Genomic DNA, 16,509 nt, shown 5'->3' with positions numbered 1-16,509 from the left:
GCCATTCAACACCCGTCCCCCCCCCCTCTCTCTCTCTTTGATGAATAGAAAGTTCAAAATAACATTTTCTCCCTATTTTTTCTCAGAATGTTTAAAACATGAATATAAACATTTCAAAATGTAGATAATATACATAATATATAATATTAGTTTACAACAATATATTAGTGCACAATAAAAGCAAATTGTTGAGCTTAAAATCACACCATGCACATTCATATATTTCTAACTTTAGTTTGTTAGCACCACTGGCATGCCATTTCATAATCATTTTAAATATGTTAATTTAAATATCACTTTATTCTTTGCTAAATAATTAGCTTTTTTGCCTATTGGTCAGTTTAATTCATTATCCACAGGTCATTATTTGTGCCTTCCCAAATACGATATTTGGTTTCGGGTACATGACAAACACCACGAGTGAGCTTGCAAGCTATCTGACTCCACTCACCAATCTGTGATGAAGTAATCACTAGCAGCATTCATAGAGCCATATAAGTCAGTTGAGGGTCTCTGGCCTTTCAAGAGGGGCTCTTCTCTCTTTTGTGTTTGTGTTCTTTCTTCTTTCTAAACCAAGAATGTGTCTCAGGCTAGAGTAGCGTTATCACCACCATCAAAGCCCCACACACTTTATAATAGCATAAGATGCTTTAAAGCTTGGAGGAGAGAGGCTCATGACAGGTGAATTCAACCTGGTACAGGTCAAGGAGGCATGAGATGAATCACTTGAATTAGCAAGCGGCATTTGAGTACTGCATCTGCCTCTGTTGGAGCATGCTTGTGGCATGCATTAATGAGAATGAATGCAAATCTGAGCATGTGAATAATTTTAGCAGTTTAATTTGGACATATTTTTTATGTCCACACAGGAACATCAGTGTTCCAAATCACTGCCACAGACGCCGATGATCCCACCTATGGAAACAGTGCCAAGATCGTCTACAGCATTCTCCAAGGGCAGCCTTTCTTCACCGTTGACCCCAAAACCGGTACACAAAGACCTCACTTTCTCAGAATAACCTGTTTTATGGACGCTTTGTGATGCCTTCGATTGTAGAAGGCTCCACTTGAATATTTTCTGATTGTTCCTGCAAGCTTGTGCAAAGTCACCAGAGGATGAGTCATTCCACAATAATAGGCTGTAGGAAACACAGATACAGTTTCTCTGTAAAACTGCTTTCAGGCTCACAAAGGAACTCCTAATTTATTGCGCTACCCTATGTGGATAATAATTGATGGGTTCTCATATTGTTGAGGGGCTGTCATACATGTTGCTTCAACCTTTGATGTAAAAACAGCAAAAAGCCTCCAAGAGTGAGGGAAAAACCCATCCTGACCAGTACCAGAATGCATCTTTTGTTACAGCGATGTCAGTTGAGCATTAAAATTCTATATTTGGATTTGTATGCTCTTCCGAACGACACTCAGACTCAGGCACACACATTGAAATTCTGTTAAATAATGCGGGAAATGTGGGAAATATCACTCTCGGTTGTCTCTTAGAAATAAATCAATAAACCTACATTGAGGGCGATGAATATGGATGGTTTTCTTCTGAGACTTACATGGTACACTCAATTACTCTTGCAAAGCCTGGGTGGATAAACAAATCATTTTCATAATATTATCAACACATGATTGAAACATCGAGAGTGCGGCACCATGCGACCCAGACTACAATGTTTTGTGGTGGCAGAAAACGCCCGCACCATGGCCTACTTGTTATGATGTACCACTCGCCTACAGTGTATATCCTAATTTAATGTTTCCCTTGCTCCCTCCTTTTTTTCATTCTGTGCTTAGTATCCATTTGGTTCAATTTCCGCAGTGGTGGTGTTTGTTTATGTCAAGTTGAATGTGCCTGGAGGGTGTTTGTCCCAGTTTGAAAGCGCCAACCTGCAGAGTGTTTATCCCATGATAGAGCCTATTTGATGCAGGATAAATTTGCTTGGCTTATATGCGTTCGAGTGTGCCAGGGTAGTGGTGCAAATGCTCGTATGGCTATATTAGCAGTGTACAAGGTAAAATAGTGAGTAGCATCTGTTCCAGCTGTTATTGTGTGCGTAGTTCTTCAGCACCGCCTTGTCAGCAACAGCATGAGCTGCTGACCCAAGGGACTCAGCTTAGTACCAATACATACTTCTATCCCTCAGATATCCGCCACAGAATCACGCCAATTTACACAGAATTGCTTCATGGGTACTCCACTATGCATTTATTTATTATGTGTAATTGCTCATTCAGTCTCCCTCCCACTGGGACCCATGGGATGGTTGCCGTCCTCCACTGAAGCAGGATCTCTGATGGTGGTTTGTTTTTTTAGTGGTGTCTTTGGTGCTAGAACTATGATATTGGATGGACTGTAATCCTGCCGCGGTCACTCTTTCAACTCTATTCTCATCACTAATCCTCTGTTTGTGGCTATTATGAAGGTTTTGATGGGATTAAGAGGCCATATGATAATGTTCACATCGGGGGGTTTATCATAGGGTGTTGGTTTAACGTTGCACTCTTGCATATCAGTGTTGCATGCTTTGTTTTGGCAGGACGGGCCTGTACCCTTAGCACTGAGAGCAGTGTGTGTTTGAATTGTGCTCAAATCCAATACTCCAGGTCTAGAGAGACACTTTTGCTCTAGGAAAGGGATAAAGCGCTGATGGAGGCTCACCTCTTTCTGCTCTGAGCATCACCACCATAAAACTTATCACGTTTTGAGTTTATTCGTAGATCTATAAGGGTGACAAGTATTAAACATAAAAGCTAAAAAACTGTATAAATAATATAAATTATTTCCCCCACTGTATATACAGTGGGGAAAATAATTATTTGAGCCCCTGCTGATTTTGTAAGTTTGCCCACTTACAAAGAAATGAAGGGTCAATCATTATTATGGTAGGTTTATTGTAACGGATAGAGACAGAATATCAACCAAAAAATCCAGAAAAAAACATATTATATATTGGTTATAAATTTATTTGCATTTCAGCGAGTGAAATAAGTATTTGATCCCCAAGTAAAACATTATTTAGTACTTGGTGGAGAAACCCTTGTTGGCAAGCAAGTTTCTTGTAGTTGTTCACCAGGTTTGCACACATCTCAGGAGGGATTTTGGTCCATTCCTCTTTACAGATCCTATCTATATCCTTAAGGTTTCTTGGCTGTCGCTTTGCAACTCGAAATTTCAGCCCCTTCCACAGATTTTCTATAGGATCAAGATCTGGAGACTGGCTAGGCCACTCCAAGACCTTAATGTGCTTCTTCTTGAGCCACTCCTTTGTTGCCTTGGCAGTATGTTTTGGGTCATTGTCATACTGGAAGACCCATCCACGACCCATCTTCAGTTTTCTGGCAAAGGGAAGGAGGTTCTGGTCCAAGATTTTACAGTACATGGCCCCGTCCATTAACCCCTCAATACGGTGAAGTCATCCTGTACCCTTAGCAGAGAAACAGCCCCAGAGCTTAATGTTTCCACCTCCGTGCTTGACTGTAGGGATGGTGGTCTTGGAGTCATAGTCAGCATTTCTCTTGACGAGTTGAGTTGATGCCAAAAAGCTCAATTTTGGTCTCATCTGACCACAGCACTTCCTCCCAAGCCTTCTCTGAATTATCAGATGTTCATGGGTAAACTTCAGACAGACTTCTATATGTGCCTTCTTGAGCATGGGGACGTTGCGGGTGCTGCAGGATTTCAATCCATTGCAGTGTAGTGTGTTACCAGTTGTTTGCTTGGTGACCTCTATTTCAGTACCAGGTCGATACTTACATCTTAAAACTTAACGATGCCTTTTTGCAGTTTCAAATGCTCCCATGCAAATTTCTGAGCGCTCTGTTAAAATTATCAAATGTTTCTGTTTACAATGTGTTTTTTTCAGCGTTGAGCCTTGTAGCCGATCACAGACGTGTTTGTTGAGTGTGTTGAATGTAAGTCCGAATTAATTTTGTCGATTTGGATTTTTTTTTTTTTTTAACAATAACTTTGAAATGTTTAAAGACAGACCTACTGTGAGTTCAGAGGTTGTTAATCGATGGTATGTGCTTTTGTTGTAGCCATCTATTGGCATTATTTCAACTTATTTTAAAGGGGGGGTGAAATCCTCATTTTCACTCAATCTCCTGTTAATCTTGAGTACCTATAGAGTAATATTGCATCCTTCATATCTCCAAAAAGTCTTTTGTTTTATTATATTTTTAATTGAAAGATAAGCTGTACCGAGTCTTTCCGGAAAAAAAAACGAGCGGCTGGGGGCGGGCCGTGTGGGCGAAGCTTAGCTGTGCTTACCCGCCTAGCTAACAACACACAGAGACATTTGTTCAACAGTTTTACTCACCGTTCCAACGCACGACCGCGAACCTTTATCATTGTGACTGCTCGATCCTTAAGCATTAGACGATCTGCAAATCCGTCGATCTGGGCTTTGTTTATAAAACAATCATCGTCGAAATGCAGGGAACAACAGTCTTACACAACTCCGTTTATGCTCAGGAAAACAAACTCCATCCACTGTTCCCTTAACGCTGGGTTCTTTGGGAATCTGTGCAGGGTTGTCTTGCCCTGGCAACCAAAAACACACTTCTTTGGTGACATTGACTTCCCAAAAGCCGCTTTGATGGCGAACTGCTTTCACTCTCTTGCTCTGCTCTACGAGTGCGCGCGCGCCTGCGATCTTACCGGAGAAGTGCCCTTAGGACCCATATAAGGAAATTCCGCTCTATCTTACGTAAGACAGAGCCATACTCGAAAAAAACTTTCCGAAACTTGTGACAAACCGGAAGGATTATTTTTGGAACAAAAATACTCCTTCAAACGTACAACTTAGTTTTTGAAACTTTGTCCATGTTTAGCATGGGAATCCAACTCTTTACCAGTGTAAAAAACTCAGTATGCATGCAAACGCAGTATGCAACCCCCCCCCCCCCCCCCTTTAAGAATAATCGTGTTCACCCATGGAATTTGTTGTGAGTGGATTTTTTTTAGAAAAACTAGACATACGAAAAATTCCACCAACCAACAAGTCACAACAGATTTGTAGGCTGCAGGGTTGCTCTTTCTATACTCTCAAAATACCTAAATATTTGTACATATTTAAGTATTTTGGTTTGGTATATAGCCTATTTAAAATATTCAGTGTCTGTACATAACTTTGCACACTTTCTGTATTTAACCAATTCATAATTTGAATACAACTAAACTATGAGTTTAGTTTACAACTAAGCACATGAGCTCTGATTCTTTATCTCTGTCATCCTTGATTTCACAATTTTTTACAGCACTATATCCATTTGGCTGCTATATTAACTATAATAGCATGGCGGTACAAAATATGACTGCCGCTCAGGCCTGCACTGGCTTTCCACAAAAATAAATGACGTGGAGCAATTTGGCTGTATTGCGTGTTTATGTATATAAGTTGTATATTTTAAAAGACTGTCTGGAGTATTCCTGTGGATCATGGATAATTTAGAGTTTTGTAATTATTTGCCATTACTATTTAAGTTTTATATCAAAAGTCATTAGTTTAGACACTTAACATCCGTAATGTGAAAACGTCAAATCCATAACAGTGGTTTTCCCTACATAATGTATTACAAAAATGAGTATCAAAAACACACTTATTGTGTTCAAGCCATAGACTGTAAAAAATAGGTTCAAGCAAGTCTTTTTCATGCTACATCGGCAGTTTGTTTAATAATTCACAGAGTTTGTAGGACACTTGTAAAGTGTGTGTATTTCATGTTATGTCCATAACACTGATGAAATGTATTCATAGTGTGTGTGTGTGTGTGTGTGTGTGTGTGTGTGTGTGTGTGTGTGTGTGTGTGTGTGTGTGTGTGTGTGTGTGTGTGTGCGTGCGTGCGTGTGTGTGTGTCTGTGCGTGTATGTATGTGTGCGTACATGTGTGTGCGCGTGTGTGTTTGTGTGTGTGTGTGTCTGTGCATGTGGATTTGTATGTGGGTGTGTGTCTGTGCGTGTGGATGTCAGTGTGTGTGCATGCTTGCGTTTTTTTGTATACCTGCATGTGTGTGTGTGTGACAGTATCATCCTAAACCAGCAACCCTTCGCTCAACACCACCATCTACAGGCCGATGAGTGTACAGTCACTAAATGAATTTATTTTATACCCCCCCATGGATGAAATTCTACGAAACTTAGCATACCCCCAGATGATGTCAAGTTAATCATACACATGAAATATGGTGCAGTTCTGAACATCTCAACTGAAGATAGGGGCGATTAAAGCAGAATAATATTGTATTTAAATTTTTTATGGGAGGGGCGCAAATCACAAATGAGTGATTATGGGCTAGGTTGATGTGGGCCCTTAAGAGCAGCATACCATAAAAATTTCTTCACCCTCGGTGCCACGGTTCAGGTAGTTATTTAGGAAAAACTGAATTTTTTGGGTTTGGGGGGGCCCAGCGCGGGGGGGAGTGGCCCCCGGGGACCAAACGTAAAATCTATAGTGGGGCTACATGCCCACCAAATTTCATGTTCCCCGGTGTTTTGGTGTCCCTGGTATCATTGACGAAAAATTCACGGGGGGCCCAGCGCGGGGGGGGGGGAGTTGCCCCCGGGGACCAAACGAAATTTTTCCGTAAAGGTCTAGTAGACCAACATACCATAAAAATTTCTTCATCCTCGGTGCCACGGTTCAGGTAGTTATTTAGGAAAAACTGAATTTTTTGGGTTTGGGGGGGCCCAGCGCGGGGGGGGAGTGGCCCCCGGGGACCAAACGAAATTTATCCGTAAAAGTCTAGTGGGGCTACATGCCCACCAAATTTCATGTTCTACGGTGTTACGGTGTCCCTGGTATCGTTGACGAAAAATTCACGGGGGCCCCAGCGCGGGGGGGGAAGTGGCCCCCGGGGACCAAACGAAATTTTTCCGTAAAAGTCTAGTAGACCAACATACCATAAAAAAATTCTTCATCCTCTGTGCCACGGTTCAGGTAGTTTTTTAGGAAAAACTGCATTTTTGGGTTTGGGGGGCCCAGCACGGGGGGGGGGAGTGGCCCCCGGGGACCAAACAAAATTTTTCCTTAAAAGTCTAGTGGGGCTACATGCCCACCAAATTTCATGTTCCCCGGTGTTTCGGTGTCCCTGGTATCGTTGACGAAAAATTCACGGGGGCCCCAGCGCGGGGGGGGAAGTGGCCCCCGGGGACCAAACGAAATTTTTCCGTAAAAGTCTAGTAGACCAACATACCATAAAAAAATTCTTCATCCTCTGTGCCACGGTTCAGGTAGTTATTTAGGAAAAACTGCATTTTTTGGGTTTGGGGGGCCCAGCACGGGGGGGGGGAAGTGGCCCCCGGGGACCAAACAAATTTTTTCCTTAAAAGTCTAGTGGGGCTACATGCCCACCAAATTTCATGTTCCCCGGTGTTTCGGTGTCCCTGGTATCGTTGACGAAAAATTCACGGGCCCCAGCGCGGGGGGGGAGTGGCCCCCGGGGACCAAACGAAATTTTTCCGTAGAAGTCTAGTGGGGCTTCATGCCCACCAAATTTCATGTTCCCCGGTGTTGCGGTGTCCCTGGTATCGTTGACGAAAAATTCAGTTAGATGATAAAAAAAAAAAAAAAAAACTTTGACAATCCCTATATGACCGCTTTCGCTAGCGGCGGTCATAATAAACGTTACTAATATGTGACTATTTGTCAAATGATTTAGTGGGTAAATATGCAGTTTTACACGTTTAAAACAATCGTTCTAAAAGTACATTTGAACAAACCCACAGTATTTGCAAGTAATGGCTAAATATTTTTGTGCAACACATACTGTATTTAACTTCACTGCCATAGACTCTACAGATGAAGTCCAAGTTGCGAAGCTCTCTCCATCTCGAAAACGCCACGCCGATATTGATCCTTGTTTTATTTCTCCGTTTGTCCCAAAGCCTGCTTGCCTCAGTTGATTTAATGATAGTAAATATAAATAACATATTAATCCTATAGTATTTACTGAATTTCTGTACTCGCCAATCAATAATAGTGAACCATGAAGACTGAACGACCAGAGATGGGAAGTAACAAAGTACAAATACTATACTGTACTCAAGTAGATTTTTCAGATATTTTTACTGTACTTTACTATTTTTTTTTTGTGCCGACTTTTTACTTGTACTCCTTACATTTTAACACAAATATCGGTACTTACTACTTCCTTACATTTTACAAAATTGGCTCGTTACTTTAGTTTCAGTAATAAAAATAATTTCAGTGGAGTTAGCGTTATTTTTCCGCGTCATCAACCCTTCGCAGGGAGTTTGATTGACAGGCGATCTGACCAATCATAATCATTTTGTCCGACTAAGCAGTCAGGAGAGTTAGTAGATTAACATAGAGAGCCTAAGTCCCTCCCCTTCCGGTGGACCACCATGGGACCTTATTTCGGAAAAATATTGTATGGTAGTCAATGGCGAGAGACAACAAATATTTTTATCTCGTTTGAATTGTGCCCTGAATTACACATATGATGTTTTCAATTTAAAATATACATTTTAAAGTCAAGAAAGTCGCAGTTTGATGTAAAACTGTTGAGGTATAAGATATATAAGATGAAAATACGTAATTACAAAGACTACAAACCCAAAAGGCGCACATGTGACGTCACACCTTTTCTCTCAATGAATGAAGCAAACTTTACTGAAGCTAATGTCTGTCATTTTTTCTATAGTCTTACGTTATTATCGTAACGTTATGCCGTCATGCCTGAGTTTTTTGTACCAGACTGCACACATACGATGCATGTTGGTGACGTACATAGTGCGAGACGAGAGATGTAGTTCATTGAGTGATTTTCACATAAAACTAAATGTTACTCTTCTGTTTTATGACAAACTGCGACTTTCTTGACTTTCATAATTATCTTTTAAATTGACAAACATCATATGTGTATTTCAGGGCACAATTCAGACGGAATAAAAAGATAAGTTGTCTCTCGCCATTGACTACCATACATATTTTTTCCGAAATAAGGTCCCATGACTTGGGCTCTCTATTGGTTTTTAAACTTGAAAAACGAAGTGTACCGACGTCTTTTCGCATTAAAAATAACATTCCTTCTTATTTGATGCTATAAATTAACTAGAAGGTAGATATGGTTCACGAGCAGCTTTAACTGAGGCTCTACAGAGATCTGTCACGACACATTAAAGAGCCACAAAACTGTATTTATTGTTTAAATTTCTTTAAAAAATTGATAAATTTGAAAGGTGAGAATTTGTTTCATATAAAAAAATAATCTGGTCTGTCCTGTCTGTCAGCGCCATTTCAGTCTCCTCTCTGCTCCGCAATGTATTTTTCACTGCGTGAGAACATGGTGTGGCATGAGAGCGGCGTCACTTGTCAGACATAGCAACAGTAGCTAAAGGGAACGGAAGGGAATGGTTTGGGACCATTCTGACGACTCGACAGATTCGGCATTCATTCGCGGAAAAATCATTACATAGCCTATATGTAGATTCCTTTAAATGTTAAGGGGAAGTAAGATTAAAAAAGAGAAACTGGATCTGTGAATTCTCACAGAATCACAATTGAATTCACAATTGAATTCATATCTTGCTACTCAGTCAGAATCTCATTAACCTAGTCCTAGTCTCTGTCACTTTAATCATATAGGCTATGTGATGTTTTAGGCCTATTGGTAGACATCCATTTGCAATGGCATATAAAGAACCTTTTTTCCATATCCACTTAAGTTTCTCAGCTTACACTCTAGTAACATTTGTGTGGTCCAGGTAGCTTTGCAAAAAATGGTTGTCTTTCGCAAGGCTACTTTTACTTTTATACTTTAAGTAAATTTCCAAGCCTGTACTTTGTTATTTTTACTTGAGTAAATAAGTTAAATCAGTACTTCTACTTTTACCAGAGTATTTTTTAACACAAGTATCTGTACTTCTACTTGAGTACGGGAAGTGAGTACTTTTGCCATCTCTGTGAACGACACAACAGCGGCGTGCAAGATATTGTACCATAGTTATGCAGCCTATACATAGATCCCTCATTAGCACATGGCACCCTTTAGCGTCAATATGACACGCACAGAGCTTTGTTCGGTTATGGGTAGGTTTAAATCAATGTATGACGCCCTAGGATGAGAACGGGCTGGGATATTACGTCATTGATTTATGACAATGACAAGGGACAAGCCATTATTTAAAACTCTAACTTCACTGGATTTACAAATCCTTGGGAACTTTTGGGATAATATAAGTACATAACTGCATGAAATATATCACACTGTGCAAGTGTTTAATATATATATATATATATATATATATATATATATATATATATATATATATATATATATATATTACAAAAATCTTACATATTGTACCTTTAAGTCATGTTAATAGTAACAATTTTTTTGTTTGTGAAAAATAATATAATAGGATTAATATGTTATTTATATTTACTATCATTAAATTAAAGAGTGTGAAATCATATGTATCGGTCATCGGCCACAAAGCTTTCTAAGATATTGGCATCGACCATTAAAAAATCCATATCAGTCAACCACCACTTCCATCACTTTTTTATGGTCTGTATTTGGTAATGTTTATTGTTAAAATTAAATGTTCACGCATCAAGTGTACAAACATTTTAAGTATATTAATTCAGTGCCATTTTTAGTGCTTTGAAGTTAAAATGTGTTGTTCAGTATAATAGTATAACATTATTAGAGGTTATTTTTTGCTTATTCAATTATTTTCTGTTCTAGTCTATTCTTGTAAAATTTCTATATCTGTAGTATAATGTGGTGTGGTATGGTATAGTACAGATTGGTGTAGTATTGTATAATATAATAGAATGATGTACAATAGTGTATACAGTATGGTAAAGTGTAGTATTGTACTGTATATTTTGATATAGAAGAGTATTCTTTATTTGTTTTTCTTTTAACTGTAGAAGCTACTGTTTCCACCCTTTCATTTCTATATATAAACTACAATAACTTGCGTCACTGTGTCTAATCCTCTTTAGCTGAGAATTACCTTTGTGTAAGTTAGATTGCCCCATTTGCCGGTGGGTGATGCTTAACCTGCGTGATGTTTCACACCTTCACTATAAGAAGTGCTGACTATCTGTTGTTCCATATAGGAAATCAAACTCCCGAGTACATAGAGCTGGGCTTACCCAGTTCTGCATCAGTGTCTGGTCCTGTTTGCGTTATTTACTTTCTGTCTCTGCTTTGTGGCTACTAGCTGAATACTAAGAGCCTGTTTAACATGAACATTTTGCTTTTTCCGTTGTGTTGTCTGCTGAAATCCCCTGTCCTGGCAGGTGGTGTCTGCTCTCAATGGGCTGGATGCAATCTCTATGACATTCTCTGGGGCTGAACACTGGCGTGTGTTTATTTGTTCTGGCGGATTGAGGTATCTGTTTGCATATTTTTTCTCACTCCCACTGGTCGTGTCCATTTAAAAAGGGAACTGCATGTTCGAATATATAAACTGTCCGTCTCACACTTTCACACATAATATAAAATATAAATTCCCAACTTGTCATTGTCTCACAGGTCCTCCTTATATGTTAGCTCCTTGATACAATTTTGGGCTTGCTTATGAATGTATTGTGTTGTGTTTTGTGTTGTGTTGTGCATGCATGTATTCGGACATTCAGTATATGTATAGTGCTTCTCACAATACATATCATTTCAAAGCAGCTTTACAGAAAAAGTAATGTTTCTACATTACAATTTAGAGTGATCCATTATCAATGGTGACTGTGTCAAAGTACTGTCCATATGTAAAAAATGGACAGTTCTAAGATAATTCAAATCATGCAGTTAGTTATTATCATGTATTCATAATGGAGAAACAATGATCTCATTAAACCAATTATTACAAGTTGTGATCATAATGATTACGATTAGGGTTTGAAATTAACACCCACCAACCAGCCAATTGTAGGTGAAAATCCACTGTGGTGGGTAATGCATACCAACACACTAGCCAATTTGGATTATGTTCTGTCACTTTGCATGGCATCGCTATCAGGCCCCTTCCGCTAAAAGGAGCCTCAAACATTAGCAAAACAACGAGTAAACAACGAGGGTTGCACTCTGAGTGAAACGCTGTGTTTTTAAAACCGCACCACAGCATCACTCAAATAGTTTTCCATTAAAATACAACGACTTAGGACAAATGTACATTTTGACCTCACCCTATGATTGTGTACTGTGCATTTTTCATTAGGCATGTTTGTTTTTGTGGCTTGAATAAATATGCTTCCTAGAGAAATAACATAGATTGCACTTTCTCTTTCCGTTCATACTGTTTTTTTTCCAAATACCTTAATTCAAACTCATTGACACCACTTTTATTGACTGATCGTTCTTGAAGTGAACTTTTGCCTGTATTGTGATTAGATTCACTGTTTTGGACCGCCGCCTTGAACTTGAGAATGCGAGTACAGAATGACATGACTGGTGTGTTTCCATGACATAATTCAATAAATCTCTTCATTACTACTGGAGCTGCCAGTTTCAAATGATTATTAGCAAGCACAAACTATACAAAAGCTCAGCCCTTTCAGCATACTCAGTGTCCGAATTCACCCACTTATTTCCATTCACTCCTTCAAGTATATTAGTGGAGTAATGTAGGGAATAGTGAATGAGAGTACAGGGGGCGATTTCAAACACAGCTCCTGCCTGTGAGATGTTAGTGTCTACTGTGCGACCGGTTAATGCTCCACCAGCCCTTGGAGACAATTAAGAGACCACTTTCTCTAACCAGTTCTCATAAATGTCGCATGTCCACGACAATTGGGCAAAAAGCACCCTAGCGTCTTTATTGCTATGTGCAGGTAAACCCATGGCAATTATAAAAGAAGTCACAGAGAAGTTTGTTTTTATTTCCATTTTAGTTTATTTAAAGGGGTCATTGGATGCTCATTTTCCACAAGTTGGTATGATTCTTTAGGGTGTTCATGTACAGTTTGTAATATACTGTGGTTAAAATTCCTCAATGGTTGTGTTAAACAACAGCCTTTTTACCTCCTCAAAAACAGCTTTGTTCCTGTTCCTGTGACCTGTTTCCTCTTTAAATGCTAATGAGCAACTGCTCACCCACCCCTCTCTTCCATGGGAGGGTGTCAAATGGCTGAGGGCAGAAATATGCTAATATGGGACAGTCCGTCAGTGGTCGTGGGCGGAGCATGAGCATTATGACATCATATTGCTCAGAAAATCCAAACGGCCAGATTATTGAGAGTGTTTAGACTTTTTGAGGATTAAAAAAAGGAGTGAATGGATTTTTTTTCATTGTATGGTGGTTGTGTCCACACACCACAAAGACATTTATATGCAAACAATTAAATAATAATTAACTGTTGTGAAGCTGAAAGCAATAAAATGATGCAGAATTAGATTTATTAATACAGTAAATATATTTGTGTGTGTGTGTGTGTGTGTGTGTGTGTGTGTGTGTGTGTGTGTGTGTGTGTGTGTGTGTGTGTGTGTGTGTGTGTGTGTGTGTGTGTGTGTGTGTGTGTGTGTGTGTGTGTGTGTGTGTGTGTGTGTGTGTGTGTGTGTGTGTGTGTGTGTGTGTGTGTCAAAAAAAAAAAAAAAAACACAATGTATCAGTACATCATCAGGTTACATAATTGTAAAACACCAATACAAAAGAATGGTATGTGTCTTACATTTGAAGCTGTATGGCTAACCTTGAGTGTGACTATTTCAAGGCATTTCATACAGTTATTTGATTAAACCGTCAAGAAGTATCCTATACTGCTATATTCATTAACAAGTAAATAAAATGTACCTAGTGCTATGTATTGACAGAGTTTGTGATTTTTAAAATGATGCACTCGATTTCCATTTGTTTTTAAAGACACCCTTTGTTTGCTGTGTTGGTGCACTGGTGCCTGAGTGTGTCTTGTCAGTTGGTGCTCATTTCACAGTAAATATCACCATGGGATCGCATGGCGTAACGGGGCTCAAATGCAAGTTCACATGGCAAACCCAAGCTGTTCTGCTTTGCAGCCTTCCCTTCATCCCTGTCTTATCCTCTATCTCCTGAGGGAACACTTGGAGCAGATGGCATACTTTTCTTTAGAGTTGTGGAGTATGCAGGAGATGATCACCAGCATGCTTTTTGCACATGTGTGTGCGCGCACATCTGGACAGTAGGGTTCATGTTGACACATGAAGAACAGTGCATAGAGGTAAGGGGTCAGCACTCGCCTGCTGGCGTGTTGTCAATCTCAAAAAGAACCTGGACCAGGTCAGAGCTGTGGCAAATCAGAGGATAACCGTTGTGAGCTCACCACCTGAATAACTATAGGGGTCAAATATCTGCAGTGATATTCTGGACACGTACTCTTCCAGTGAACAGGGCTCTTATTGCTGGAAATGCCATCAAACGATTAGAAGTTTGATTTAAAGGGATAGTTCACCCCAAAATGAATTTACTCACCCTAATGTCTTTTGAAATCCATTTCACTTCCTTTCATCTGTGGAAAATAAAAGGAGATGTTAGGCTGAATGTTCAAGCAGCTCTTTTCCATATAAGGAATGTGAAAGGTGGCCATGGCTATCAAGCAAGATGTTCTGTGAATAATGAATTCTTATCAACCTAATCCTCACACAGAGATATAGGCTAATATAGCTTAAAAGGACTTAAAATATAGTGCTCAAGTTGTGTGGATGACTTGTAGGTTACTTTTATTGTTGCTGCTTAATATGTTGTAGATACTGTGAAAGTTCAAAAGAAAAGCATTTATTTGAGATAGAAATCTTTGTTACATTTTAAATGTCTTTGTCTTTTGATTAAATTAATACATCCTTGACAAAAGTATTCATTACTTTCTAAAAACAAACAAACAAACAAACAAACAAACAAACAAATAAAAAAACCTTAATGACTCTAAACCTTTGAATAGCAGTGCAAGTCTAATATAAAATAATAGGTAACACTTTAGAGTACTGTTCCATCATTAATGAATAACAACACAGGAACAAATGAGTGCCGCAATATTAACATTCTAGTAATTACTACTAACTAACAAGAAACTGATTAATGAATTAGTACGTAAAAGTCCTCAGTTGAATTTGGTAGTTCACTATTAGCTAATCAGTAACTTCTTTTTTTACATACCTCCTGGAGGAATAATAACTACTAGGCCTATATACAGATTCATAATTACTGTCAAGTCAAGTCACTTTTATTTATATAGCGCTTTTTACAATACAGATTGTTTCAAAGCAGCTTTACAGTGATAACAGGAAATAATAATAATAATAATAATAATTCGTTACATTTATATAGCGCTTTATCTGAGACCTCAAAGCGCTTTACATAGAAGGGGGGAATCTCCTCAACCACCACCGATGTGCAGCATCCACCTGGATGATGCGACGGCAGCCATATTGCGCCAGAACGCCCACCACACACCAGCTTACTGGTGGAGAGGAGACAGTGATGAAGCCAATCAGTATATGGGGATGGTTAGGAGGCCATGATGGATAGAGGCCAAGGGGCAAATTTGGCCAGGATGCCGGGGTTACACCCCTACTCTTTTTCGAAGGGCATCCTGGGATTTTTAATGACCACAGAGAGTCAGGACCTCGGTTTAACGTCTCATCCGAAGGACGGTGCTCTTTTGGCAGTATAGTGTCCCCGTCACTATACTGGGGCGTTAGGACCCACACAGACCACAGGGTGAGCACCCCCTGCTGGCCTCACTAACACCTCTTCCAGCAGCAACCTGTTTTTTCCCAGGAGGTCTCCCATCCAGGTACTGACCAGGCTCAGCCCTGCTTAGCTTCAGTGGGCAACCAGTCTTGGGCTACAGGGTGATATGGCTGCTGGCGAAATAATGCAACAAAGTTTGTTTCTGCCATACTGCAGATCTAGAAGAAAATGGTGTCATAGTCTAGCTTAAATAAGTTCAGTGATGGTTCAGTTTTGTTGTAAAAAAGTTATTAAATTAGTTAATTTACGTATATAGCCGCTCTGGAGAAAACAGTGATGTCATCGTCCAGCTCAGTTCAGTTCTCATATAATGGTGTCAATGAAGGCAGATCAATAATATAAATAATGTGAATAAAGCAACCCCAAAATAGAGGCTGTTTTACATTTAATATTTGTACTTTAACACCTTAATTTGCAGAATATGGGAACACAATTTTTAACGTCCAACAATGGGATATGGGGTATTTAGGTCAGTGGCAGCTAAATTTATGCTTTCTACCCTCTGGGTCACAGGTGTCATAAGGACGGCTTTGCCGAACATGGACAGAGAAACTAGAGAGATGTACTCCATCATCATCCAAGCCAAAGACATGGCCGGCTCTGTTGGTGGTCTGTCCGGATCTACCACAGTCAACATCTCACTGACAGACGTCAATGACAATCCACCACGATTCCCTCAAAGTATGAGTCTCTGCTTCACTCAGTCTCTTTCACCATTGAGATAAGATACATACATAAGATTTTAGGCACGGCCCTTCAGCAGGGACCATCTAATCCCTAAATCCCTGTGAATGTACTTTGAATTT

At 39.6% G+C, this 16,509-nt stretch overlaps 1 protein-coding gene across 1 annotated transcript in view; it reads left to right on the top strand.

Annotated features, from left to right (window-relative positions):
• The window catches only part of LOC308695539 (cadherin-18-like), a gene marked incomplete at both ends in the record, with an annotated part of 51,616 nt that overhangs the window by 18,860 nt on the left and 16,247 nt on the right, over nt 1–16,509 (top strand). Inside the window, 2 exons of the mRNA XM_081373716.1 lie at nt 870–989; nt 16,217–16,384. Coding sequence (XP_081229842.1) covers nt 870–989; nt 16,217–16,384 — 288 coding nt within the window. The remainder of the gene's footprint in view (nt 1–869; nt 990–16,216; nt 16,385–16,509) is intronic.

This window comes from Scardinius erythrophthalmus, assembly GCF_964197995.2.
Source record: "Scardinius erythrophthalmus genome assembly, chromosome: 9".
Lineage (NCBI taxonomy): Eukaryota > Metazoa > Chordata > Actinopteri > Cypriniformes > Leuciscidae > Scardinius > Scardinius erythrophthalmus.
Note: the sequence above shows the minus strand (reverse complement) of the source record. Positions and strands in the feature narration are given on the sequence as shown.